This window comes from Syngnathus acus, chromosome 14, assembly GCF_901709675.1.
Source record: "Syngnathus acus chromosome 14, fSynAcu1.2, whole genome shotgun sequence".
NCBI lineage: Eukaryota > Metazoa > Chordata > Actinopteri > Syngnathiformes > Syngnathidae > Syngnathus > Syngnathus acus.
In genome coordinates this window covers 1,458,788-1,485,658 of record NC_051099.1, presented here as the reverse complement: position 1 = coordinate 1,485,658, position 26,871 = coordinate 1,458,788, and the positions used below count along the sequence as shown (strand labels likewise).

The window sequence follows — 26,871 nt, the reverse complement described above, 5'->3', positions numbered from 1 at the left end:
AATGGAGCAGAGCACTTGCTTAGGCTCCACTGTAGCGGAACTGCGGTCATAAACATGCCAATAGCTCATGTCTAATTGCTGCTTTTTGAGAAAAAAAAACATTAAGCTCACTGCTGCCCGAGAGGCAGATTCCTGATTCGAGGAAGATTTTCTAGATCTCGAAAGGTATATACAGACTCTAGTTTTGTTTTTATACTGTCGTCCGTCTCTCAACAGGGAGCCACACCCTAAGGGCAAATTTTGGTGGTGCTGAGCTGGTTCTTGTCAGCAAAAGTGGTGCTTTTCTTACATTTGCTTAAACTATTGCCCCTCCTTTTTCCTCTCTGAGGACAGAACATGGAGGATGTTTTGAAAATGAGCTTTGACTTAAGTATACACAATAAATGCGCCATCTTGCCTTGGGAGAGTTTTGTTTTCTTCTTGTGGGTGGGGAGCAAGCACTTTTACAGCTGTGGCTGAAATACTTCAGTCAGGACAGTTTGAGCAGATAACATATCTGAATCGGACCGACAACTCCAAAATATTTTCATCCAGTTTTTAAATGGTCTTGTTGGCAAAGTGGAACTTCATGTTGATGTTGGAGAAGAGCCGAGTCAGCTGAGGCTTTTAGCCTGACTCATATGGAATTCCCCTGGTTTGGTACGTTTATGTTTTTAATTCAAGACATGAAAAACATACCCTTTTTTTTTCGAAGGGGGGGGGCAAGCATCAACATCGAAACTGCTGCGTTTGGATGACACAACCTCAGTCACACACTGCTTGATACCATGTGAGTTCCAAATTAAGCTTAAACGGAAAGCACCATGATGATGCAATAATTCACAACCCTCAAAAAAAAGTACAATATTGTTTGGTCAAGATGTTTGGGTTTTTTTTTTAAATGAGAGGGACAATTTTTATTAGTATGCAGACAGCATCAACTTTCTACTCTATGCTTTGGCAGAAGTAATGAATGTCGTGAATGCACAAGTAGTTCTCATTCCATTTGTTCTTTGAAAACACAAACGCACAATTATCTTAATGCTGCCCATAAAGTCCATTCGCGGTAATGTACGCTTGCTGCTCCCCCGTCTCGGTAATGAGAGGACGGGCCACCGTCTGGCATAAATCCAAGCAGATGACACCCAGTTCACGGTGCACTTTGACCTCTCGGTCGCAGGGGCAGACGTTTTTGCGTGGCTCTCGACTAAATCAACCATTCAGCTCAGGAGTGGGCATTATGAATGAGCGATGTTGTCTACACTATGAATCAGCAAACATTGCTGTCTATTTTTAACTTTGCAAAAAAAAAACTGGCTTGAGGAACCTCATATGACGAGGCTAAGTGCCACGCAGGACAAGGGCACCTTGGTCTAGATATCTGGATAGCTGCCGAGCCTGCCGTTACAGCGACTGCTCCCTCGAAGGACAGAAGGGAAACACTTAAGAGTATTAAAAGCCGAGGTAGAGGCCAGCACAGAGAGCTTGATGGATCGTATTCGTGTTTGCCTGCCAGCTTCAGCAGAAGAGGGCGTAGTCTGGCTCCCAATAAAAATGACAGCCGGCACAAGGACAAGAGATGTTCCGTCTCCTGGTTTAGGGCATGGTAGATTCAGGGTGACTGTCTGTCGCCCCTCTAATTGGTTTGCTTCAAAGGCAAAAGTAGGGGGTGGAAGAAGAGATAAGAGCAACACAAGAGCAAAAATGCCCGTTTGTCTTCATCTGCGGTCGACTTGTTGGGGTCAATTTGTTTTCTGCGAGTGATCCCGCGCAGAGGGCCGTGACAGGGATGAGGAGTTGCTTCGATAGACTCCAGCAGGGACCAATGATGGAGCAGGAGTCTTTGATAAAAAGTTATTTTACACATCACATGACAAATCATGGGATACTAAAATGAATTTTTTGTAAACATGATTAAACAACACACAAGTTTTTTCCTCTACTTGCTCTTGTAACAATGCAAAACAATCTTGCGTCCTTCCAGGCCCTCATCCAGCTGCCAGTCTACATCTCACAATGCGAGGAAGTCAGAGTATTTTTCGAGACCAGACCCGAAGACCTCAATCCACCCAAGGAGTAAGTCTCAATTTACCTTTAAACCAACAAGGGACGTTCATAATAATCCATCAATTACTTGTTGAAGATTTACACAATAACAGGAGTCCTCATCCGAATACAAATATGCAATCAGTCACCACGCTATCAATCTTGATATATGGTGTCTGACAGCCAGAGCAGACCAGACCCTCTCTGCCTCATCAGCACTCGGACAGATTTTCTTTTTGTATTCAGTACACGGCTGTAGTTGGTCGCCAAGGACAAATGGCTCCTAACTCCTCATGCAAATTCACAAGCATATGTTGGGATGGGTGAAGGAGGAACCTTGGTTCGTCTTCACTGAAATGAGATTAAGACTCTCTACCTTTTGCCATTTCTGCACACATCTCTATGACGACTCTTATTGCCTCTACTACTTTTATATCAATATTCGTATTACTCTGCGTATCCCCGGCCGGCTGTGTTATGAGATTTGCTTGACCTGTGTTTCACCTCCCCGAGAAATGAAAAGCCCCGACATTCAATACACTCAAGCTGCTCTGTAATATTCCCCATCATTAGATTACCTTCCTTGTCATGGGTAGGTAGCTTTGCTTTTTTTTTCTTCTACAGTAGAATAAGTCATGATGAAGGATTTATTGCGACCCGAGCTGCTCGAAACAATCTTTCACGAGCCCGACAACATTCGTGTTGATAAAGGCAGACGGGCAAAAGGAGTTGCGCAAAGAGAGGCAGTGTGATTTAAGAAAATGGAAAAGGAAGATGATAAATCATAAGTGTGCTATTGCGTTAAAGGTTGGGCGCTGACTCCCACATTCTTTCCTGTTTTCCAGCAACGCTGGCCAGTATCAACAGCAGCCGATGCTTCATTGTATTTACATAGCAGAAATGTAAACAATTGGATATAATGTTGAATATAGTATTTCATGAAAACAATTTCCACATTGTAGTCATGTATTTCTGTCTGTTTTTTTAATCAGGGAACCAGCAGGAAAGAAGAAACCAGGTGAGTCACTTATCAATACTTATGATTGAATCTTTTTTTTTTTATGTGGGTATTTATTTATTTTTTTAACACTCCCTGTGACCATAGTTGCGTTGGGTCAGTGTTTCCCTCTAGTGGTGGAATAACAGCATTGATTGAAATGTTCATTTTCTTAAAAGAAAAGATCTTTCATATCTCCGTTCACTCTTAAGTTGCATCCATGTCATTTCCTTTCAGTTTTCTTCTCCGTTCATTTTCCTTTCCATCAGGGTTTGCGGAGAGAGCGACCACTATCCTAAAGCGAGGTAGTAAGACACTGACCGTCATGCTTGGTCGTGCTGTGTGTTGACCCGGCAAGTTGCTCGAGGCCTCCCCAACACATCCACCCTCTCCCCCTCCCCTCAGCCAGTAAATACGTCAATATTTCAGATTGTAAAAAAATGGAGTTTACAAATAAGGACATCTTACCTTCATCGGCACCTGCAGTTGTTTAAACATCCTCGGCTTCTGTTGGAGGAAATGAGAGAATCATTATCGAAATGATTTATTCCATTTATTTGTGTGTTATGCTGAGGTTTAAAACACAATGTGATATTGTTTTGTGTTTGCTTTGCTTGCCACTGCTCACTGAAGGATCTGCATTCAAATCTGAGGTGGCGTATTTAGGGTGCTTGAGTTTTGCGAGCCCATTGAGTTGTGTTTATCCATCCATCTGCACCTTCAGTGATCTGCTTGCAGTCTTGGTCTTTCCCATTACTATTATTTTAATCACATGTACTGTCATTTTCGAATTGAAGCCTGACTGAACTTTGCCTTCATATTTTCCACGGTGTTGGTACTTTTATGGTGCTGGTTAATAATTTGCATAACCCTGTATAGCTTTGATAACCTCTAAGCTTCATTCTCATCGATTGGTCTTTATGGTCGGGTTCCCTCACACTAGCTGTCCAATCACGTCCGCTACCTCGCCTGCTTTGCATTCGGGTGACTCTTCATAATCTAGTTAAGCCTCTTCTCATTTATTTGTTGGTGCTTCTGACCTTGTTGGAATTATTCTTGGCATGTCACCAAAAGTCAATTTACTTGCATTAGTGGAAGTTTCATTACAGTTGGACAGTGTCAGTCAAAAGCACGTCAAGGTGACTATCTGAAAAGTGCACAGGTAATAAAAGTTCATGGACAGAACGCTGATATCCCATTAAGAGCCTTAATGAGATTTAATGACTAATAATTTGAGTGGAGGCTTTGCTTTATTATTGAGAATTTGCCTTGGGGGAAAAAATGGCAAACAGTAAATATAAGCTAGCATGCGTTGTCATTACTCTAACAGGAGACAGCAATTCAGCTGACCCGCTCCTTTTGGACCAGTTTGTAGCAGTAACAGACTACGAGAAGCAGGAAAGCTCCGAGATCAGTCTCCGGGTGGGTCAGGTGGTGGAGGTCATTGAGAAAAACGAGTCAGGTAGGTTCCCCATCATATCATGGTTTTTTTTTGTATCAACCTCAATAATTGACTCAATTCTATTACCTACTGGACCATTTTGAACATTAATGCCTTCACAAGGCTGGTGGTTCGTGAGTTCAGAGGACGCCCAGGGCTGGGTTCCTGCCACCTGCCTGGAGGCCCAAGATGACCCTGATGACTTCTCTATTCCAGGAGAGGAAGGTAATCGATGAACAAAGCCTTCTCAGCGGACGCTTTCGACGATTAAGATCCGATATTTCTTTCGGCGACCATTTCAATAATGAGAAAGCATCTAGGGACTGAATCCAAGTCTGGCTTTTATTTGGAAGTCGCAGATGGGTTGAGGTGTAACATTGATTCCTGTCTTGCCTCACCGTGCTGCCACGTCAGCACCTCGGAGATTCTGGTCTTTGCCGAGGCACGTGGGCCGCCGTCGAACTTTAGGGGATCTTTTCAGCACGGGCTTTGGGCAAGGTTGAGCGCACGCATTTTCTTCTACTCTTCACCCTTAAATGTATGTGCCTATGTTGATGCATGCAACCTCTATGCTTGGCTTGTGCTGTAGTATGAAGGGTCAGTGCATGTGAAGGACATCCTTGCATTTAAAGTACAAAAATCATCTTTGTCATGCATCCAGGTGGACGACGTCATGTTCTAACTTACCTTCAAATTCGGGTTACGTTTCCAACGTCGTAAAACGAGGACCTTGTGTGCAGACTGCATGGTTTCATCACCCACTTAAGACATATCTAGGGTTAAAACAAAACAAAACGAATTTTAAATTGTATTAATACATGCAAACGTACCTTTCAAATTCGTTCGAGTGATTCATACATTTATTTAGAAATGCTCAACAACCCAACATTAAATGCTAATTAGTGCATGTTTTGCACCAAAATATACTTGGGCAAAGACTTTATTTTGTACTAGCATGTTTTTCTCCTGCATGTCATTCAAATCCCTCAATTCGGCATGCATGGCGCACTCACCTGTTGTGAATCTGTCAAACAATCGCTCGTTCAATTTCGCAACAACACGCGTTTGTAACATCATTAAGCCTTGAATATATTCATGCATTTGGGGGACGCGAATTTGCTAAATCGTGTGAACGCAGTGAAAGGAGAAAAGTCACCGTTGTTTACGTACTTTTGCTAAAGGTGTGTTGAAGTAGTCCCGGAGTAGTCCTGGCTGCAGAGTGCAATTGGGGGCGTGGCTCATTGTGCGTCGTTTGACTCCGCCCTTCTTTTTACTTTACTATTCTTTTTTTGTTAAACAATCATTTTGGCTGTTTTAATAATGCCGTTTAAGGACACCACGCTTATTTTTATTTTGAGCTGTTTTTCCCGAGCACAAAGGTGGACAAAAATACTGTACAGTATTTTAAATATCTCTCAAACATACTATGACAACTGCAATATTAAACATGGCATTATATTAAAGCCGCTGAGACAAACCACAAGCAAAACAATGCTTCATTGCAGGTAAATGCAGATTTTTTTGATACTATGTGCACCTACTCACTCATGCCTAGTGACCATATTGTGTTTTTTTGCATGTGTTTATTTCTCATTTACACTCCAATTCACTCAACACTCTATGTTGAGTGAATTCTTTATTATATATCAGTAAACTTCTTGTACAGTTGCCAAGATAAAGAAATGTTTTAGTAAATACTAAAAAGAGAAACGGCATATTTAGTAGCTACGTGTTTTGGATGCATTTGATTATACCCTGTTTGTTTTCTATTAATATTCCAAGATGGCACATTATATTAATGTCTTTATTGTTTCTTTTCCAGAGGAAAAATATTCTGTGGTTTATCCGTATTCGGCACGGGACGAAGATGAGATCGACTTGGAGAGAGGAATGATTGTGGAGGTCCTTCAGAAAAATTTAGAGGGCTGGTGGAAGATCAGGTAATTAATATTATGATCTATTATTTCGACATTACACATCTCTTTACAGTGAGACCAATAATCTGTCATCCGATCAGGTACCAGGGACGCGAGGGCTGGGCCCCAGCTTCCTACTTGAAGAAGACTGACATTCAAAGCCAGAAGCAGGCAGCGGGCGGCGCCACACACGCCAGCGCCAACGACCTGGACGGATTCTCCAAACAGAGCCAGCCGACCCGTGAGAACCGAGACGGCAATCAGAAAGAAAACAGACTCTCGTTCTTTTCCGAGAACAAAAGTAGGTTCATTTTAACGATGAACATTTCCGATCGTTAATTGGTATTGACTGATTCTTTGTTCGACGACAGAATTCGGTTTAAGACAGAGACCTCCTCCACGCAGGGATCTTTCTATCGTAAGACACTTGATTTACCATCCATCCTCAAATGGTGGTCTCGCGGGGTTGACACCAACACTGTTGTCATTTTCACAGCCACGTGGTACAAATCTTCCCAAGCCGCCCGGTCCTCCGCAAGTCGAGGAAGAGTTCTACACAATAGCGGACTTCCAGACCACCATCCCCGATGGGATTAGCTTCCAGGCTGGAGTAAAAGTGGAGGTAAATGATGCACACCTGATGGAAGTGAAGTGACAAAGATTTCAAATGTCTTCTTTTCTAGGTGATTGAGAAGAATGGCAGCGGCTGGTGGTACATTCAAATAGATGAGCAAGAAGGTTGGGCCCCGGCTACGTTTATTGAAAAGTACAAGAAGACAAGTAATGCTTTGCGGCCCAATTTCCTGGCGCCGCTACCTAATGAGATGGAGAAGCTGCGACTGGAGGACAGCGGTTCTTCAAATGCCCCGGCCAAAGATGATAGCTGGTCTAAGCCTTTACCGGATGAGCCCTCCGGAGTCCCTGAATCCTGTACCAGAGTCAAGCTTAGAGACTGGAAGTCCGGTGCTACCAAGTCTACCTTCTCCGGCCCACTGCCTCCAGCCCCTGTAGCCCCGCCTGATGACAAACCAGCTCTACCCCCGCGAAGAGAGTCCATCAATAAGAGTTTGGACTTAGAGGTGGCAGAGAAACCGGCCAGACCAGATCACGCCAAGCCTTTGCCCCCCAAACCACCAACTCCCGGAGTCATCATGCCAAAGGCGGCACCTTTCAAACAAGACAAAACACCAGAAGCAAAGAAAGAGGACAAGAGCAAAGCGCTTCATCTTCGTAATGAAATGGGTCTGGAATGTGGTCATAAGGTCTCTGCCAAAGAAGTCAAGAAGTTTAACCTGAAGCCGGTACCCAAGCAGCCACCCAAACCCAAGGCCGAAGTTACGGAGGAGAAACCAGAGGCAGCTTCTCCGGCGGTATTCATGAAGCCAAAGCCTGTGATCCGACCTAAGCCCGTTCCAGCCGCGAAGCCGGACCAAGCAGCAGAGACCAAAGTCGACATCACCAACCTGAGAAGTAAGCTGAGGCCTTCAAAACCCGTGGACCCCGCTTCAGGGGAGGTCAACCATCACAACGATGCCCCGGCGGTCCTTCCGAGCGCACCGCCCTTTCACATCGCATCTCTGAATAACGGCAAGAATTGTGACGAACAGAAATTCCCCCCTAAACACGTGAACGGCCATAGTCGCGAGAGCTCGCCACCTTCTGCAAAACCAGCAGTCCCTCCCCACAAGGAGCCCCCTCTGAGACCCCCGGGTTTAGCTCCAAGAAGACCTCCTCCTCCAAAGAAAACAACCCCTTCCAGCCCAACTGAGATCAGATCAGCATCGGCTTTAAAAGACACTCAAGATCCTCCTAAAAGTGGACCACAACTCAACAGACCCCCGCCCCCTAAACCAAAGGGCTTTCCTCCGCCTATCCAAAGCAAAGAAAAAGAAGAATCCAAGGGGAACAAAATTGCAAATCCCCCAAAGCCCCAAGTGAAGAGCGACAAGCCCGGCCCGCCCAGAGACAAGCTCCCACCTTTGCTGAAGGAGTCCAGTAAGGACGAGCTATATCTGGCCGTGGCGGACTTCGATGGCGACGACCCGTCGTCCACCTTCAAGGTGGGGACGCTCTTTGAGGTCCTGGAGAAGAACACCAGCGGCTGGTGGTTCTGCAAGAACATAGGAGAAGATGTTGAGGGCTGGATCCCTTCAAATTACTTGAGCAAGAAACCTTGAGGCACTCAGACGCAATACTGTAGATTAAAAAAAAAAAATCACTATGTAGCTAATATTCATTTTTAATTTATAGGTACAGTTTTTGGTTACAGGTTACAGGTAACCACGCTTTCTCTAATAGTAAAGCCTCTACATATGCAGAAATACACCAACAAACAATGTGTCCTAAATAGTGTCAAAATAATAATAATAGCAAAGGAGGCGGGGTGTTATACAATAATCCTATATAGTTATTATAATAAAAATATTTTGTAATAAACGTGAAAATCAAAACATATACCGGCCGCTATCTGAGAAAATGGCAGAATTTGAAATGTTTAGCACATCATAATTGCAACAAAAAAAAAGGTCTGACCAATGTACAGTACAAAATATTGTTTTGCAACAAGGCTTGACTGGTCTCAAGCGTGGTCAGTGTATCAAAAATATTTTCTATTGTAGAGAATATCTTAAATGTCTGTCACTTTTTTTCCCATTTATTGTGCATCTTTTGTTTACCGATGAAGGGACTAGCAAGAGGAAAGGAGTGAGATTAACGAGGAAGGTGGCTGATAGGTGATCTGGTTTGGATCGAATGCATTCTATGGTTATCATCACGAAGCAAAGTAGGAAAAATAAAAATTTGTAGACAATCCGACAAGACTTAAATATTGAGTCGCTATGTTCATTTGATACACAATGATGAGTGTGAGGGAAGTTAGGTGCAGAAGATAAAAGGTAAACGTATGGTTCGGTGATGTCATCATGGCAGTATTGTGGTTTGTCCTTTTTTATTATTACATTGAATTTAAGTCAATAAACATTTCTTTTTTTTCCATTCTGGTGGTTTTATTTGTTACGAGTATCACAATTTTCATTGTTTTTTTAAAAGAGTCACAAGGATGAGAATTGTGAGGAAAGACAATATTTCTCTGTAGTGTAGTTTCAAGTAATTTGGACTCATGAAGTTGTGCACTTGTTTCTTTTCAATATTTTAACTTGCAGGCTTTTATACACTGACATCATCTGGTGAAACGCTTCAAAAGAATTTGATGATGTTTCAAGTCGCATAGAACACATCTTTTTTATGTTCCTAGATAAATGAATATCTACAGGAATAAGAGTTTTAAGGAAAATTATCTGTACTTGTAATAATAATATAGGCAAGAAAGGTCTATTTTAGATCTTTGTGATTTAGAACTTGGTACAACAGCGCTACCATCTGGTGAAATTATATATATTATTTTAAGAAACTGTACTGCTCATCAGTAAATATTAAATGTAGCCAAGAATAAATAGATTGAATTCCTTAATTGATTGAACAGCCTCCTGTCACAGTCCAAATATTAGAAAAATCTGCATTTATTTGATATTTACAACAGTGGTTCCTCGTGATACAGTATCAATCACACTCACAAGCCTCCATACATTTGACGTTATGCAACCTGAGGCAGAGAGGAAGACCTAAAGGGACCCAGTTACCTCAATCAGGAAAGAACCTTTAATGACCAAGAGAGCGGAATTAAAATGTACCTAAATGCTGATTTAATATACAGTTGTAAGGCAAAAAAAAAAAGTCAGCATAAATAATTTGTGGTCCCTTGAAAACTAATTATTTCCCTCCTCAGTGCCAAGGAAGGCCAACAAAAAATAAACCTCTGAGCTCTGACAAGTAATATTGCACTTCGGTTAGCATGCAGCTTAGCTACTGCAACAATTAAACACCCAAAAGGTCGTGTTTTAAATCCATCAACTGACACACAGTATTTCATTTTGGCTTTGTCACTTTCCATCCAGTGTGGCTGATTTCTACAGTAACACAATCACTCCCCATGTGTTAAAATGAATTATAATTAAAAAGAAAAAAAAAATACTACGAAGAATATGTTTTGTTAAATTTGGTTTAAACAAGAACCCATATTCAAAATATAGTAATGACAATCATAATGATAGCATAATAAACATCCTTCATACTCTGGGTTAAAATATATATTTGAAAATATTTAAATTAAAATGTACAGTGATGAATTGAGATTAACCTGGAAGGAAAAAATAAATAAAAAAGTCACACTTTGGCAGCTCCGACAAAACTACATAAGGTTTACATACTGCCAATTGCACTGACGTCAAACGTCCCTCTTACAAAAAAGCTGTCCCCTTTTTGGGCATTAACAAAATAAAGATGACACCCTTTTATATATATTAAAAAAAAAAAAAAAAAATCACCAATATTAATTATTATTGGGATGTGGCTTTTGGTCATCAACCAACGTGACAATTTTCTGGTAAAGAAAACCAAACAATGCGGGTGAGTTAAGACATACATATGCACTTATTAACAAACATGGCGAGAGGGATTCAAAACAATGTGGTGCCCTTTAAGACACTTTTGTATGTGGCTGTATCACAGCAGTAGCATGCGCTGCTTATGTGGTGGAGGAGTCCTGATAGGGCACAAACTTGGAGAGTTTGCCGACAGATCCTCCCGGACTCGGGAAATCGCCCATGTCGCCAATCTTGAAGAAAGCGTCTCGCTCCAGCCTCCTGTTCTTCAGATCTTCCTCAAGCGCCTGGAAAAAGGAAGAAAACATAAGTAGTGTCCTGCCTCGATCATTTCACATCTCAACCTCTCTCTGAGCTCACCAGTACGGCACTAATATTCTCCAGAAAGTCATTTCTATCTGCAGCCGTCCGTTATCAGGAAACCTACCGTCTTCCTGGGTTTCAGCTGCTCCCTCCAGTCCTTCAGCTGCTGGTTATGCTGCTCATCCAACTGTTTCAGCCTCAGAGTCTCATTCTCAAGCAGCATGTGGCCCTTTTCATTCTGAGGCAGTCATAACGTTTTTATTTTTTGGGGTAGAATTCAAAACTGAATAAAAGGTGCACGCGTGTCGATATTTGTGCGTACCTGCATCTGTTGCAGCTCTCGGATGTTTCCCTCGCACTCGCCAACCATCTCCCTCATTTGATTCTCGTGCTTCTGCTGCTGCTGCTGCCTCTCGGCCTTTTGACGCTTCTCCTCCTGCTGGGAAAACTTCCCAGGGCAAATGAAACAAGCGGTTAGAACAAGCTTCAGAAATTTCTGTGTCCTTCATGTGACAACAATCTCCCAATCTATTCTTAATGGTTGTACCTGTTTGATCTTCTCCCTGTCCTCTGAGCTGTTGCCCGAGGACTGGATGCGCAGGCTCTTCTTGAAGATGGCCATACGGGTTTTGGCTTCGTTGCGCTGGTTCTTGGGAAGACGGCTCTTCTCCTGTTGATGCCGAGCCTTCAGAATCTCGATCATGCGCTGGTTGTAACGCTGCATGTGGTCCAGCTCCTGGATTGGAGCAGAACATAGAAACTGACTGATACACAGTTCGATGCTTATGTCGCGTTTCCATCCACCTTACCTTGCCGTGTTTTTTGAGAAGTAGATGCCTCTGCAGAAAATATTGATCTTTGAGCTGCTGCTTTAACATCTGATGTCTCTCATGGAGGCTCCTCTCCTCCAGTTCCCAGATGGAAGATTCACGATCTTGAGAGACAAAATGATGGCAAGGTAGTCAAGACGTTGATGGAAGAAGGACACCTCACGACACGTTTTCACGCACGCCACACAATTCCAACCTCGGATTAACTGCTGCTTCTTGGTGAGGCATTCCCGCTCTGTATCGGCAATCTCTTTCTTGTTGTTGAGGATGATTTGGTGGAGGGTAGAGTCCAGGTGGTTCTTCTGGTCTGCCAGGAATTGTTCCTCCTTAAGCCACAAGGGACAAAAATGAATGACACATTAATCGAAATGTATTACTGAGAATTCAGTAATATCACCTTGTCGGCATACCTCTTGATGTTTCGTTCCTTGATAGGTATTCATTCGTTGCTTCAGTTGTTCTTTGCGCTCACTTCTTGGCAGCTTGTCGACGGATTGTTTTAACTGTGAAGCGGGGGGGAAAAAAGGCACTGGGTATTTTGCCGATTTTATTTGTACATTCTCTGAAGGCGTACCTACCTCCTTTTTCCTATGTTTGAGACGCTCCTGGAACTTCTGGTAATCGCGTTGTTGCTCGGCTTTAATGCGTTTGGTCTCGTCTTTGAGTTTATTTTGGTGGTCCGTCTCCATCTTCTCAATGGTCTGCTTCTGTTGCTTCTCCAGGTTCTCCATCTCCACATCATAGAACTTCTTCTTGCTCTGCCAACAGGACACGGTGAAAGTGAGTCAGATATTATGATGTGTTGTTACATCCCATTAACAGCATCTCACATTCATTTCTTGGTCAAAGCGTTTTTGCATTTGTTCTTTCTGAGTTTCCAGTTTGGCCTGTAGCTGTGCCAGCGCTCGCTGTTCCTCCTTCTGGAGCAAACGTAGCTCACGCAGCTCCTGACGCCTGAACACACAAACAACACAGACCACGTAAATACAAGGTTAAAGTGTACTGTCATTTACATCTAGTAAAGTTGGTGCCAGGAGGTGTAATGCCATATTTGTACCACTAGGTGACACAAGTCATGCACCTGAAGCTTTCAGAGATATGTGAAAAAATGATTTCATGTAATGAGGATGACTGGATCATTTGTCACCTGTATGCTTCTTTTAACAAACAAGTTAAACAAGAGGTCAGGATGGCTGAATTTGCATAAATCCTAATAAGGAAACAAAATGGTGCATTCTAAAGAATATTAGTCATTACAATGTCTTCAGAGAATGTAAAAATTGCAAAATATTTATGAGGAAAAAAAAAAGAAAAAAGCCTAAACGCTCCTTGGAAGTTAATTAAGATGCAGAAGCATTCCTTTTTGTTTGCATATCAAATGTGTTCAGCTGCATACCTGAGGTATCTCATCTCCTCATCCTTCTTCTCATCGTCCCTGATGATCTTGGAGGTTGTCACGCTCACCTCAACGCCGTCAACCACAAACTTCCTGGTTCGTTTTAAAGTCTTCCGCGAGTAGTCCTGCAGGAAGGAAAGAAAAGGGGGGGACGTTATCAAAACAAGTTGATGGGCTTGCTAAAGTTAGTTGTACAAAGCTAATTTATGTAAACAATTTTGCACTCAGTTTGATAATACGTGACATTTATAAACATTCAAATTAAATCATGAATTACAAGATGACTCAGCAATAAATGGGTTTTTAGTGACCGTTGCATGTACATGAAAAAAAACATACATGCAAATAGAAGAGTGCAGGCATGTTAACTACGCGTGCCTGTCGATAGTCTATTCACTAGATGAATAAGCGGTGCTGGAAAAAAGGAAAGAGGGGGGGGAAAAAAAAAAAAAAAAAGGAGACAAGACTCCACACAGTGTCAACAGGATTCCAGTCATGGTCAGTCAGAGTCCACAGAGCTCCAGAAGCAACTGGGTGACAGTGAAGCGTATAGAGACCTCCATTCAGCGAGGTCAACCGCTGGACCGTGCCCACACAAAGGCCACATTGGGCCTCCGTGAATTGCACACCATGAATATTTTGCTACAACGAAGGCGAGATGGAACCCAGTGAGGAAACTCTCGTTTTCATTTTTGCCATCTATGCTGGGGATTGTATTACTTTCAAATATTTGCTTTAAATAACCGAGACTTTGAGAGAGGTATGAGGATAGAATTAAGATGTTCTCCAAACTGATTTGGTGTATGAAAGAGTTTCCCTGAAGACACTGGCAGTTTCTTCTTTGCACTCAATCATTTGAAGTGAAATATACGGCAAAGACCGACTCACCCTTGCAGATACTGAGAAGCTCTCATTCCAAGACATGCTCTTCAGGCTCTCCGTCTCCACGCTGCCCGAGTTGGAGTACCGCGCGCTATTGATCCGTCCGTTGATATAAGGCGAGACCGTCTCGGATCCCATTGAGGCTCGATCGCCGTTCATTTTGTTTAGGATGCTGCTCGGACCGGAAGTCGGCGCCGGTGAAGGAGCAGCTGAAATGAGTTCTGGAATCTGCGCTGGGCGATTTGGTGCGTCTGTACTCCGCTCCGGGGAAGACACCGGGTTTCTGGACTCCTCGGTACTGTCGACGCTTGCCTCGGATGCATCGGATTGGGGGAGAGACGGCATCTGTTCTGCCTCCGCAACTATCTGCAAAACGTAGTTGACTGGTAAAAATATCTTTTACGATTCAAACGGTGGAACAGGACAATACGGCTCCATGTGTACCTCAGATGTGGGGGTGCTCTTCCCATCCTCGATGCCAGAGTCCGAGCTGGAAGTCTTGATGGAGACGCCGCTTTCATAGATCTCGGACTCCAGCTTAGCTTCAAACTCCACTTGGTCTTTTGGGGCCAGATTGTGTCGCGGTAAGGGCACAGGGGCAGCATGCGGCTGCTCCTCTGTTGCTGAGGCTGGCTCGGCCCCCTTTTCCGCTAAAGAATGCGGTGAGGTCAGAAGGGATGCGGTGGGGCTCGAGGGGTCCGAATGGTCTCCTTCCAAACTGGTCTGACTGGTCTAGCACAGCAAAGAGAAGACGCCTTTTACGATGATGTAGCGGAAAAGTATTTGAAATTCACGTCTTCTATTTATGATGTCAGCAAGCATTGCTTGGCAAGAATGAAGCCCTTCCTGCTCAAAACTTGCTTTGCATCAAGTGTGATTTGTTCCATGGTGAAGACATGTACATTCTATTTATCCAACAAAGATTGGAGTGAATAGAAAATGCCACTTTACATTGAATTGCTTTCACACATTTCAGATTCTGAAATGAGGGGCGGGACTAAACCAGCAGGCATCTTTATAATCTCAGTGATAATATACAGAGGCTCCCTCCCAAGTTGTTTTTCAAGTCCGGTATAAAAGCTGAGCTAGAACAATGTACAGCCATAAATAATTTGCTCAGCATTTTCTTTCTTTCTGTTATAGGCGTGAGTCTAAATTTAAAGTGTGGCTGCATGCCAGTGTTCCTGTTACTGTTTATCCTGAGGGTGGTGAAGTGCAAGCCCTCGTGCTCTTTGTTACTCTCTAATCTCTCGGCCGCCGCGGACACATGAATGGCCCCAGCAGAAGCGACCTTCAATCCTTTGGCAGGAAAGCAATGTTTACCAAGTCATGCTTTTCAAAGGATGTCTGGATGTGCTATTTGCTTGTTAGCATTTTTGTATGTCACTAATATTGTGTAAAAAATATTTTGAAGAATGATTACAGAAATAAATACAATGGCAGACCTCCTATTTTCAGACATGGATGGCGAATGATAAGTGACAGATTGGGCAAATGAGCCCAGTTTGGTACCACAGTGAGCTCCATGGCGTCGTCCTCCTCCGCATCCTCTCCGTTGTCATCGATTTCCTCCATGACTTCGGCCTTAGCCTCGGCCACCAGCTCTCTCAGCGGGCGGTTGGTCGTCACCGAGTTCACAAAAGGGTGCTGGCGGCAGACAAGAAATGTCGGGCATGAGTATTGGCGAGGGAATCGGTGGGGTGCGTGTCGGACACTCCGGGCCACTTTCGCTGCTGATGAAATTCAATCCGCCACTCAACAAAGCCGTACGCGCTCAACGTCACAACACCTCAACATCATAAACTTGGAAAAGTGTGTTTTCCAAACACTTTTCAAAGATAAATGTAGCAAAGATGCCATGTATTATTCACATGCTGGGTCGTATAATTGCAGCGGCAGACCAAAGAGGAAAATGTGGTTGAGCATTTAAGTGAGTGCACATTGGAAGACATTTGCGTGTCACAGTTGTTGTCGTCGCTGCTGTGTACTGCACTTGCCGCCCGCGCTGCCATTTGGCTTCGGCTTTCAACTTGGCTGATTAGAAACCACAGTCAGCTATTGTCTAATGAGGCAGGAAGTGTAAATGCTGAGCGATGTCCTACTGCAGCACAGATGGCTGACATCCATCCATCCATCCGTCACACAATATTTTCTTATTTCAAGTCAGTGCAGCATTCAATTTGAGCAATTCAATGCCAGACAGAATGCAACAATCTAGCAAAGATAAAAAATACATCTTTTTAAATATCTAATCAATAAAAAAGGCAAAAAGTATAATAAGTCATCTCACATGTTTGAGTTGAAACAACAATGGGGGACTATGACCTCTTTTGTGGTTTAATGTTGCGTTCGAAGCGCAGTCACGCATGCATGACTGGTTGGTTGGTTGGGAAAAGGTTAAACATTTAGGGGAAGCACAGCACAAGGCTGCCTGTGTTGCAATCGCTGGGACGGCGGTGCACTGTCGATGGATTCTGTTGCAAAGTAAAGGCAACTTGACTATTCAGAGTGGCTGATGAATCAAATTTACATTTACTAAATCTCAATACGCAACGGAAGGCAACAACAATATTCATTGAGTGAGTTTACGTCTATGCGTTGGAAAAATAAGCAAAAACAATTGCGTGAAAATGATTTCAGAGATTGATTTGTTATTATTTGATATGTGTTTATTTTTACCTATAAAAACAGCTGCTGCTTAAAATAATATGATTGATGAAGCAATGTGGAAAAAAAAAAACTGACGAGAATCAAAACGGATTGGTCAGAACGAGTCGGTCATGACTTGCGGGGTCATGAATTTGTAAACAAGATTGACTTCTATTCATAAGATCGTCTTTCATATTCTTTAATGTTCCATTTAGTCCCTTTCAGGAATAGTTTTTTTCTTTTTTTAGTCATGATTAACCATTACATCACTGATTTTAATCGGACCCAAAACTTATACACAACTATCTGAAATAAATGTTATCTGACAACCATTCCAAGCCAAGCCAAAGCCATGATACACATCTAAAACATCCAGCGAGGCACCATAAAAGCGGGACCGCGCCCATTTTTGCCCCCCCACACGCACAACCCCATAGCGTGCCTGCATGGATCTCAACTTTTCATCTCCCCGTTTGGCCAGCGGTGGAGAACGAGGCGAGGCGTGATCCTGACATGTTGGCGGCGGCCGAGGCTGGGAATGTAAACAGCTGGCTTTCCCTCAGCTGCGGGATCAAGGCAGGAAACCCTGGCTCGGAATGTTAATAGACGCCGCTCTCCTGCTTGATACCACGTCGTGCTCACTTATATTTCAGCTTGAGTAGTACTCTACATAAATGGTCGTGACACATTTGGACTTAAAGGACACAAGAGGCACGTTTCCTCAATTGTAATGCATCTTGCCTTACCCCTAGGAGCTGTACTGCAGTCGGACGGGCCTCTGGGTTCTTATCCAAAGCTCTCCTCAGGAAATCTCTAAACTCTTGTGACCTGTGAAAAAAAAAGTCATAGAAGATAAACAAAGAGAATTGAGGAAAAATGGGGGACGTCTTAACATAGTTTGAGAAGAGCACAGTGGCGGATGTGTCATGTTGATACATTCGGATCATCTCCCGCGCACAGCGTGGTTCGTAAAAGCAAGTGAGGGCTACCAGGCGCATTACGAGTCCCCGAAAGCAGTGTTGCGAATCACGGCTCGAGAGGAAAAGGTCTTTGCTCAGCACTTTTTTGGTCCGATGAGTAGAGTGGTGAGGAAACCTTCATCCATGTCTCACTCATGATTGATTGGGGGGCATATCGATTATACATGACATGATTTGGTTTCCTCTTTCCTCACCATTTGCTTGGTTGATCCAAGGAGGGAGGCTCTGACTTGGCGATCTTCAGCAGCACCCTCATGGGGTTGAGGTCATGGTGCGGAGGTTCAATCTGAGCAAGTTCAATCAGCGTAATTCCGAGGGACCAGATGTCGGCCTTGTAGTCGTACGGCGCGTCCTTCATGGTTTCGCACATGACCACTTCTGGGGCCATCCTGGCAGACAGACAAGAGTTGGAGTGAGTTTGGTGGAAACCTGAAGGTAACCCTGCGGTGATTCCAGAGATAACCAGATTTTGCTGGAATCGATGAGCAGTTCAACTCACCAATACGGCGTGCCGATAAAAGAATCTCTTCTTTGGAGGGTTTTGGTGTTTTTAGCAGACACTCCAAAATCCGCTGGAAAGCGAAAATAAATAAATAAATTGGAGTTTATGGTTTGTTTTTCCACTTGATTACTTTTTGTGAAGAAACCAATTCAAAGCACGACTATTTACAGGTCATTTTTATTGTGTGTTAAATGTTACATAACATCTTGTCATGTCGAGCACAAGTTTGGCAGTTAAAAGGACAAAAAGCCTGGAGGAAGGAATTCCTCTTATGTCACATCTGAGGCACTTGAATTTTTATTTTTTCCATTCGCAACGTAGTAACCAGGAAGTATGTTGAAATAATTAAAGTCAAAACTAACCGCCATGTCGTGTAATTAATCCTAGGTTTATTTCTGATCCGTTTTGGGAACTAAGAACGTGACAAGCTGCAAGGCGGCAGCAGGTAAAGCCGGTTTGACGACAACTATTAATAGAGCAGCGATCCGTTGGAATTGGTCTACTTCCTTTTTCAAAAATACACGCGTGTGAATTTGGATGCAAAACGATGACATGCAATTTTGCTGCCTTGACTGACACAAACCGCTTCCACTCTTTTTTTGGGACGGTTGTGGTTTAAATGTTCGACACGCTGGCCACCGAGTCGCATCCACAACTTCGGCAGTGCAATGTGAAGAATGTGAAGCCCTCTCCAAAGGGGTCCATTAAAAAAACCATGAGAGATGTTTTCCCACACAGAAATGCTCCCTATGGGTGTTGGTGTGCACCAATGCCAAAAGTTCGAATAATAATCATTTTTTGTTATCACATTAGAGTGATCACCTAGCTTGATGTCACCATCCAGCATGAGGAGAATGTTGCCGGCCTTCAGGTCTCTGTGGATGATCTTAATGCTGTGGAGGTAGGCTAGTGCCTCCAGCATCTGCCTGCAGACCACCTTTATCTGGGGCTCGGTCAGTCCTCGATCCAACTCTGATAAAAGGAAAAGGTGGGAACAAGGAACAAAAAAAGGAAGGAGATCGAGTCAAGTGTTGAAGTGACGCCAACTTTGCTCATTTTGATCTAAGGGAGGCTAATGGAGTGAGTGAACTCCACGAAAGAGAAGATTACAAAAGGTCATCCTGTTACTGAAGCTTCACAGGTAGTGTTGCCGGGTTGCTAATCCTGGATAAGAGAAGACGTGTTCAGTTAGCTGCACTGGGGGTACATGCAGATATGAGGAAATGGATTACACTGTGAAAACACACACGGGGGGTTTCCCACAGGAGCGGACTCCACAGTGTCTGCTGGCAGGAAGGCTTTCGAGGCCAAATAAGTTGAAAGCATTGTGGACAAAAAAACATGGCATGTCTACAACTGAATGATGTTTGAAAACAAAGCGATTCCAGAGGACAAAAGGGAAGACTTACCTAGCATTGTGGCATCCATAGCTCCTCCTGGGCAGAACTCAATCATGATCTGGGGAAAGGAAGGAAATGGAAAGTGGACTTTTATTATTATTTTATTTGATATATTTATTGATCGATTTTTACAATATTTAATTTTATTATATTCATTGGTTGATTTATTTTATAATAATATTTTATGATGTATTTGTCAAGTACAATAAAGAGTGCATCCCTAAAATCATTGAGGCAATTTAAACAAAATCAAATATGTCAGATGCTCTTGAGAGCTGGATTTGGGGCCACATAATAGCAGCTTAACAGTGAAGTCAAAACATAGAGGGAGAAAGGAGAGGAGGAGGGAAAAAAGAAAACAGGACACACCCTAAAAAGATGTCTTGTTGGCCAACAGTAACCTCTAACAAGCATCTTTTGCTTCCTTTCCTGGCATTAGACTTTTTCACACACACACTATAGGGACAAAAGTAGTGAAATACACTTTGTCATTTCAGGGTCATTCTAAAACTATGTTTGAGAACATGAAGAGTTCTTATGCTACAAATCAATTTCAATTACTGAGCCAAGCCCACAATTTTTACAAAATAGATACAAAATAACCAAAAGGGTCTAATATCTGCGCCATGAGCTCATGACACCTCGGTATGACAAAACCGTGTGAGCGTCAACACTCTGCAAGGGGTGTGTAGTTTCACTACGAACAAAAAGATGCACACAAACGTGAAAGGGAAGTTGATGCAATGCCATGAAGTATGCATACCTCTCTTAGTCAGTGCACGGTCATGTGACAAACAGATTGTGCTTTGTATTTCACATTCCAGCCACGTGTAACCAACCGTACGTCACCATTTAAGTTTCATTTCTACCTTATCAGGGCAGATATATCCTTTGTGTTACCTCTGCTGCTTTGCTACACGTTCGAAATGTTAAAATTTCCCTGGACGAATTGAATTGACTCATTAGGTCAACCGCAGAAATTGGTCGACCACATTTTCTGTCTCCAAACTATAAAACTGTATTTTAAAACTATAATTATGACACCCAGTAGTGTTTGGCCACTTCCATGCTTGCCACACAGACATCTGATTGGTTCATGACAGCCCTAATTACCCCATATCCGGAATTACTGGGAACGGGTTTCAGTAGCAACACAACAGAGACCTTTAACAGCTTTAACGCTGATTTGATGAGGAGCAGTCAAGTATGTGCCCTGACTGGCCTTGCAACATTTTCACTTTGGGCTGGAACGTCAGATGCACTTCCAAATTAAATGCAACTTTAATGTCAATAAGAATCTATGTTCAACTTAATAAATCGATTCAAAATTATTTTTTTTCTATTCTACTTTAAATCACAGTCAAGAGAATTCAAACAGGTGTAAACTCCGCTGACGCGGCAGTGTCCTACTCCTCGTCACAGCTCTGTGATTTTCTCACCTCACGAGGAGGGAGGGCTGTAAATGTAAAAGTTCCATCATGGAAAAGACGCAGTCGCAGCAGTCCCCTTAAATGAACTACGACCGAGCGCATAGTGCGCTCATCTGTGTTTTCCCTAAAGTCTATCAGGCTGTGTCGGCAAAGACGAAACATACTGTCGTCAATTGAGGAACTCCAATGTCATTGGGTCTCCTAGCAACCCCAGCCTGTTTCATTGTAGTATGTAAACGGAACAACCTCAAACACGAACCATATTCGTCAAACATCATAAAACTGCAGCGCTTATCACGGTCTGACGTCACAGCACACAGTAGCACTGCAATTAACGATTATTTGAGTACTCTGTTATCTGTCAATTGTTTTGTCGAGAAATGTGTTTATTCAATATATTATATTAATATATAATTGATAATATAATATAATATAATATAATATAATATAATATAATATAATATAATATAATATAATATAATATAATATAATATAATATAATATAATATAATATAATATAATATAATGGAAGAAGGGATAACACAGAGTGGTTGGTGAAAGCCAAGATGTTTGTTACACAAACCATCTCACTGAATCCAGATCTGGCTGTTTGGGAGGATTTGTGGGTGGGAATGGGGGGTGGCTTAGGAATTCCAACTATGGCCAACAAAAACCATGACAACATGACAATCATGGGGGCTATGCCACTGCTGTGTGTGTGTGTGTGTGTGTGTGTGTGTGTGTGCATGCTGTGTTTTAGTGAGAAGTCATTGCAATTCACTATGTTTTATTAAATGAAACAGCAGCGAGAAGCTTTGCTCCATTTTTAGTTCTCAAATCATCACATTTGTATTTGAGGGGTGCAACACTATGACAACTATCTTTAGCCATTTGGCTGGCTTGCAATTCCTCAAATATTCAAGGTCACAGCACAGCACAAGGTCATTATTTTCCTTGGCCAGAAGAACCTGGAGATTACAGAAAGGGTGGGACGATTTATACTTCAGGAAAAATAGCTCAAGAGCAGAAAACTCTGCACTGAAAAGGACATTCCTGCTAGAACATCAGGGGCAGGCTCGGGTCACCTCAGATGCATTATGACGCCCGGGAGATTTGAACTCTTTATTATCTTTCACTTTTAACGGACGACCAAGTCTCACAGGACAAATCTGGCTTTGATGACTAAAATATCTTAGTCGGTCGGCCACAGAGCGGCGAGAACATCCTGTCAACATGTGTGCTCGCTACGTTTTCTATTGTGCTCTGTTTGCAAAGAGGAAGCTAGCAGACAGTGTTGGTGTTGCCTACCCAGAGGTGGTTATTGTAATAATAGGCGTCCAGCAGCTTGACAATGTAGCGGTGGTCGCATTTGGCCAGGATTTCAATCTCCACCATGTAGTCCTCCAACTCTTCCTCGCATTTGGTTTGGATCATTTTGGCTGCCGCCAGAACACCAGTCTCCTTATTGCAGGCCTGGTGGACATAAAAAAAAAAAAGATACACACTATAACCAAGGCTTCAGGACAGGTCAGAAAATCAAATATGCATTTCCTGTGACAAACGAAACAACCAATTGACTTCTAACGTCTCCCTGTTTGACAGAAGCTATTGGAAAAGATCTGAAACAACAGTATGTCGCAGCGACCTGCTTCTTTACCCAGCTCATGCAGTGTGTGTGTTAACCAAACAGACCCGCCGCCACCACCAGGGGCAACCCGAGGTGTGAGTCAACAGGACATCTCCCCCGACCACTAAAGCGTCACTCGGTCAGCCGCTCTGTTAACAAGGCTCGAAACAGTCAACAAAAAGATGGCAGATTCTCACTCCTCTGTGAAGATCTCAGCACTCCGTGACCGTTATACACCCCTTTGCTAGAAAGAACCCGACGACATTAACGACACTGATAAACCGGCCTTTGAAATTCTGAACTCTTGAGAAACAAAAATGTCTTTGGGTCTGAATGAGTTCATTGTTATTCTCAAATATGGATTGTCGATCGCAATTTTCTATTTACACGGACCGTGTTTACACGGACACAGGTATAATCTGTATACAAGGCATGGAGAGGAAATGGCTAGGAAAGGCCACTTCAAATTAGTATGACGTCAGTGCATGACTGTGGAATGTTTGGCTACATAGAAACAAAATGTTAGTGTCTATCCTACGAATTAAAGCACAATTAACTATTGCTAAACAAACTGGCCGAAGAGAGTGAATGTCATACTGTAGCTCTTACACAGCAAAGGGCGTGCCTACACTTTTCAACTTGTGACAAAATGAAATTACTGTGCCTTGGTATAACGTCAGAGTTCTCTTTATAGCTTCTTCTTACACAAACACACATGAAAAAACTCAATGTTTCACACTTTGTCACGCTTCACTCGAAATCTTGGTTAAGAGTCAGAATTCCATGGAGATGAGGGCAACATGCCTGCACTCAGTCTTGACAGATTTTAGCTTCAGCTTCACCTTGGATGTATTTTCACTGTAATCCCTCATAAATTGTTATGACTGACGGTACTTAAATGACCAGGAAAAAAAAAAAAAGTTTCAGGGTTTATAGAGACTTCTCACTTCTTGTTTTTCCTGTTTGGAATTCTCCGACACTGGGCGAGCCCTAACCCTCCCTCCACCTGATGACCTCACTCATTGTGACTGTCTGCCACATGGCATACATCTTTTGTCTCCTAACATCTGTCCGCTACTTTCAGCCAACAAAAGATAAATCCGATTTTACGGTTTGCTTTTAAATCCACAGAAAATTAGTCAAGTTTATTTATATTTCCCTCAAAGAGATTCAAATGCCCCCACAGTTGACAAATATTCTTGACATCCCCTGATCAAATAATGCTGACTTGTTATTTCAGAATGCATTATATGACCTGAAGGGCATTGACATGCTTCTCTTGGGTGCCCTGGTGGAAAGTTGCTGCTTCCCCCCCCCAAGCAGCACAAGAGTTTCTCTCTTACATAACCTGCCAACTACCTCAAAAGCATGAATTAAAGCATTTACAGAAGGGAACTGGGTGTGAAGCCCATTACACAGCGGTGCTTCAACTGCACACCCTAACTAAAGAAACAACACTAGTTTCGTGTTGAAAACATTTCCAACACGCAAAGCAGGTTCGTTCGCTTGGCAAATAAAGGGCTGGCTGACCACATGATGAATCAGAACAATTCCCAAAAGAGAGTTAAGATTTTTTATGGGATGAACAATTGTCCAATAAAAGCCAACCGGTACCATAAAACCTTCTAGCAGGGACCGCCCCTTGGTGAGAGCCTTGGGACCCCAACCAAAAAGTGCCGGAAACCAAATGAAATAAGGGGACTCCCCACAAGATCAGCCCACACCCAGAATGCATGCACTTTCTTATCAGTCGCCGTGGGCCCGGCTGGCTCCTGAGATTATACACAGCACTGCTGATGGCCTCACATGAGACGCATCACACAAGAGTTTGTACAATCCTAAATTGAGCATAAACTCCAATGAACTTCCTGGATTGCTTTTCTTTTCGAAAAGAGGAAGTGTCCCTCCCTTGCACTGATGACCCACAAAGATTGTTTCTCTTTCGTTTGATTAACGGCGAAATGGAGATTGACAGAAAAAGACCAAATGGAAGCCAACAAAACATCCATTTAAAAGCACGGCACATTTTTATGGAGGTTTGATGGAGTCTTCCACAGACTGCTCGTGTTCAGTTCAACAGCAGCAGGGAAACGGGCTAAGCGGCACGTGGCTCATTAATTAGTGAGGGGAAACATTTGTGACTTCACTTGACACCCATTGCCTCTCTCTTGCTCATGAATACCATTTTCTTCTCTGTATGCTTAGAAAGTGATATGTCGAAGTTTGGGAGCAGGGACACAGTCCTACGACTTCCCCGCTCCATTCTCCATCTGACAGCTGCAGGTGTTGAACTGTCCTCCTCCTGTTCACTGGTGCACAGCAAACAGCTGAGGCATGTCCATATAACAAAGGACAAACACTGTAACCTTGTAGCAAGGTAACTATGACCACCTCTTTCAATTCCTAGAGTCCTTCAGGTCAACAAAAGGTGACGGAATAATTGATATGAGAGCAACAATTGACCATTGGCCTATTACGCAACATGTGTGTGCTAATGTACAGCACATGTGGGGTGGCAAATCCACTAACAAGCTATTTGCTCAATATTGACTTCCAGTAAGGGCACTGCTCCTTCAAGCCAGACGTTTGAAATGTCAAAGACATCTACTGTAGTCAACTACAGACAGTGGTGGCTTGTACATGAGGAAGCGAGTTGGACAAACACGTCCAGATTAAACCTGAGCCAAAGTTCTGCCGCCGCTGCTCATAAGAAATGGATACAAGACAAGAGTGCTTTCAACGTCCCTGCAGCTGGACTTACTCGGGATTCCAGAACAGGGATGGGGTGGGGAGGCTGACTGAATGGGTGCTTGATTTGAAAAATGTGCTCAACCTATTGGCCGTGCGTGCGTACGACTGTGGTTTCTAGAAACATCGGCGAATCTCAAACTCGTTGGTCTTGTTTGTTTTGGAAAGATTGGGAAAAGGTACACGCTCGAAGAAGTGTCAAGAGGATAATGGGAAGCTGTTATGCCGAGCACAATTATTATTAATGGGTACAGGAAGGGCTTGGTGCTAATCAAAGCAAAGAAAAAACTTTTTTTCTATGAGGTAACAGGACAACAACATAAATGTGTGAAAGTGTTATTTTGGACTCAAAAGCACTTCAATTTAAGAATTCCATGCACTCTTCTGAGTCACCTCTTCACAAAGTTTGTCCATTTCAATTTTAGCATATCCAACTAACCAACACATTGTAGCATAATTCCCTCCATTATTTACACCACATCAATAAGAAATACCAATGTGGTTGCATGCCTCAAAAATGTTGAATTGAGGGAACTCTTGTTTAAATTGTTTTTTTCCCCCTTCATTCTAAAATGATTCAGTCAATGATGCAATTCATGAAATAATAATGCTCCTTTGCAGAGGTATTTGCAACAGGTGTCAAACCACATCAGATTCGACCAATTACTGACCCTTTACAATGTTAAAACTGGATTAACTAAAACTAATCCAGCCCAAATCGTCAATGGTACCCCAAACAGTCGAATGAAGTATTTTAAAGTTTTTTTCCTTAGAAAAAGTGCAAGGTTTCTAAAAGGCCAACAGAGTTGACAGTTGCATGAGTTCCACATTACCTTGTAGACTTTTCCAAACGCGCCATCGCCCAGTTCGCCCACAATATCCCACTGGTCGTTTGGATTGATGTCCCGGTGGACATGCTCGTATTGTTTGACCTTCTTTTTAATATCAAGATTGGGCAGACGGAGTATTTTGCTGAATCTGGCCAGCGCCATTCTTCAAGCGATGCGTTAATATTGAATTAAAAAGTTCAACGCGGATTACGAGACGCGCGTGGCAAGCGCACTGCCCATGCAAAAAAAAAAAAAAAAAAAAAAAAGCCCTTGTCACAAAGCAACGTAAGTCTTTAAAGCGTTATTCCATTGCGTCCATGTCGACACGGCGCTATGTTGTTATCCAATTTAAAAGCCCACGCATTTTTCATTCATCTGCGTCGGCCACCTGCAGCACTTAAAAAACTGAAGTGATCGTTGCAGGTTTAGCGACTCTACTAGTCCCAGCCAACTTGTTGCCTGTCAACTGTCCAAAA

At 42.9% G+C, this 26,871-nt stretch overlaps 2 protein-coding genes and 1 long non-coding RNA gene across 7 annotated transcripts in view; 1 reads left to right on the top strand and 2 right to left on the bottom strand.

The window, feature by feature from the left end:
- Window positions 1-5,238, bottom strand: part of LOC119134175 — a 46,087-nt gene extending 40,849 nt beyond the window's left edge. The window contains exons 1-2 of the long non-coding RNA XR_005100279.1: window positions 5,151-5,238; window positions 3,491-3,529 (exon numbers count right to left, since the gene is read on the bottom strand). This is a non-coding gene — a long non-coding RNA (uncharacterized LOC119134175). The remainder of the gene's footprint in view (window positions 1-3,490; window positions 3,530-5,150) is intronic.
- sh3pxd2b (SH3 and PX domains 2B) overlaps window positions 1-10,406 on the top strand; it is a 17,093-nt gene extending 6,687 nt beyond the window's left edge. The window contains exons 6-16 of one of the 5 annotated variants that reach the window (XM_037270678.1): window positions 1,964-2,055; window positions 3,018-3,043; window positions 3,292-3,327; window positions 4,353-4,484; window positions 4,587-4,688; window positions 4,878-4,961; window positions 6,286-6,403; window positions 6,481-6,680; window positions 6,751-6,797; window positions 6,876-7,001; window positions 7,063-10,406. In XM_037270678.1, the coding sequence (XP_037126573.1) occupies window positions 1,964-2,055; window positions 3,018-3,043; window positions 3,292-3,327; window positions 4,353-4,484; window positions 4,587-4,688; window positions 4,878-4,961; window positions 6,286-6,403; window positions 6,481-6,680; window positions 6,751-6,797; window positions 6,876-7,001; window positions 7,063-8,556 (2,457 nt within the window). In that variant the 3' untranslated portion in view covers window positions 8,557-10,406. Of the gene's footprint in view, window positions 1-1,963; window positions 2,056-3,017; window positions 3,044-3,259; window positions 3,328-4,352; window positions 4,485-4,586; window positions 4,689-4,877; window positions 4,962-6,285; window positions 6,404-6,480; window positions 6,681-6,750; window positions 6,798-6,875; window positions 7,002-7,062 lie in introns of all 5 variants that reach the window. The other 4 variants (XM_037270682.1, XM_037270679.1, XM_037270680.1 and 1 more) reach the window with 4 other exon arrangements.
- stk10 (serine/threonine kinase 10) lies at window positions 9,880-26,871 on the bottom strand. Its single transcript, XM_037270677.1, has 20 exons — window positions 26,399-26,871; window positions 22,499-22,663; window positions 19,770-19,818; window positions 19,183-19,332; window positions 18,358-18,430; window positions 18,053-18,247; window positions 17,625-17,706; window positions 15,742-15,876; window positions 14,674-14,961; window positions 14,236-14,595; window positions 13,348-13,472; window positions 12,782-12,905; window positions 12,530-12,709; window positions 12,362-12,454; window positions 12,148-12,277; window positions 11,931-12,055; window positions 11,669-11,857; window positions 11,444-11,569; window positions 11,246-11,359; window positions 9,880-11,105 (listed from the first exon to the last, which is right to left on the bottom strand). Exons 1-20 carry the CDS (start codon window positions 26,555-26,557, stop codon window positions 10,962-10,964), a joined length of 3,006 nt encoding a protein of 1,001 aa, XP_037126572.1. The 5' UTR covers window positions 26,558-26,871; the 3' UTR covers window positions 9,880-10,961.

What these genes read in the sequence shown, in the direction of transcription:
- stk10 (XM_037270677.1), bottom strand. Translation starts at nt 26,557, where the DNA reads ATGGCGCTGGCCAGATTCAGCAAAATACTCCGTCTGCCCAATCTTGAT. An exon ending in ATTACAATAACCACCTCTGG is followed by an intron (nt 19,819 to 22,498) that starts GTAGGCAACACC and finishes TCCTTTCCCCAG; the next exon opens with ATCATGATTGAGTTCTGCCC. An exon ending in TCAAACATAGGAAAAAGGAG is followed by an intron (nt 12,455 to 12,529) that starts GTAGGTACGCCT and finishes CCCGCTTCACAG; the next exon opens with TTAAAACAATCCGTCGACAA.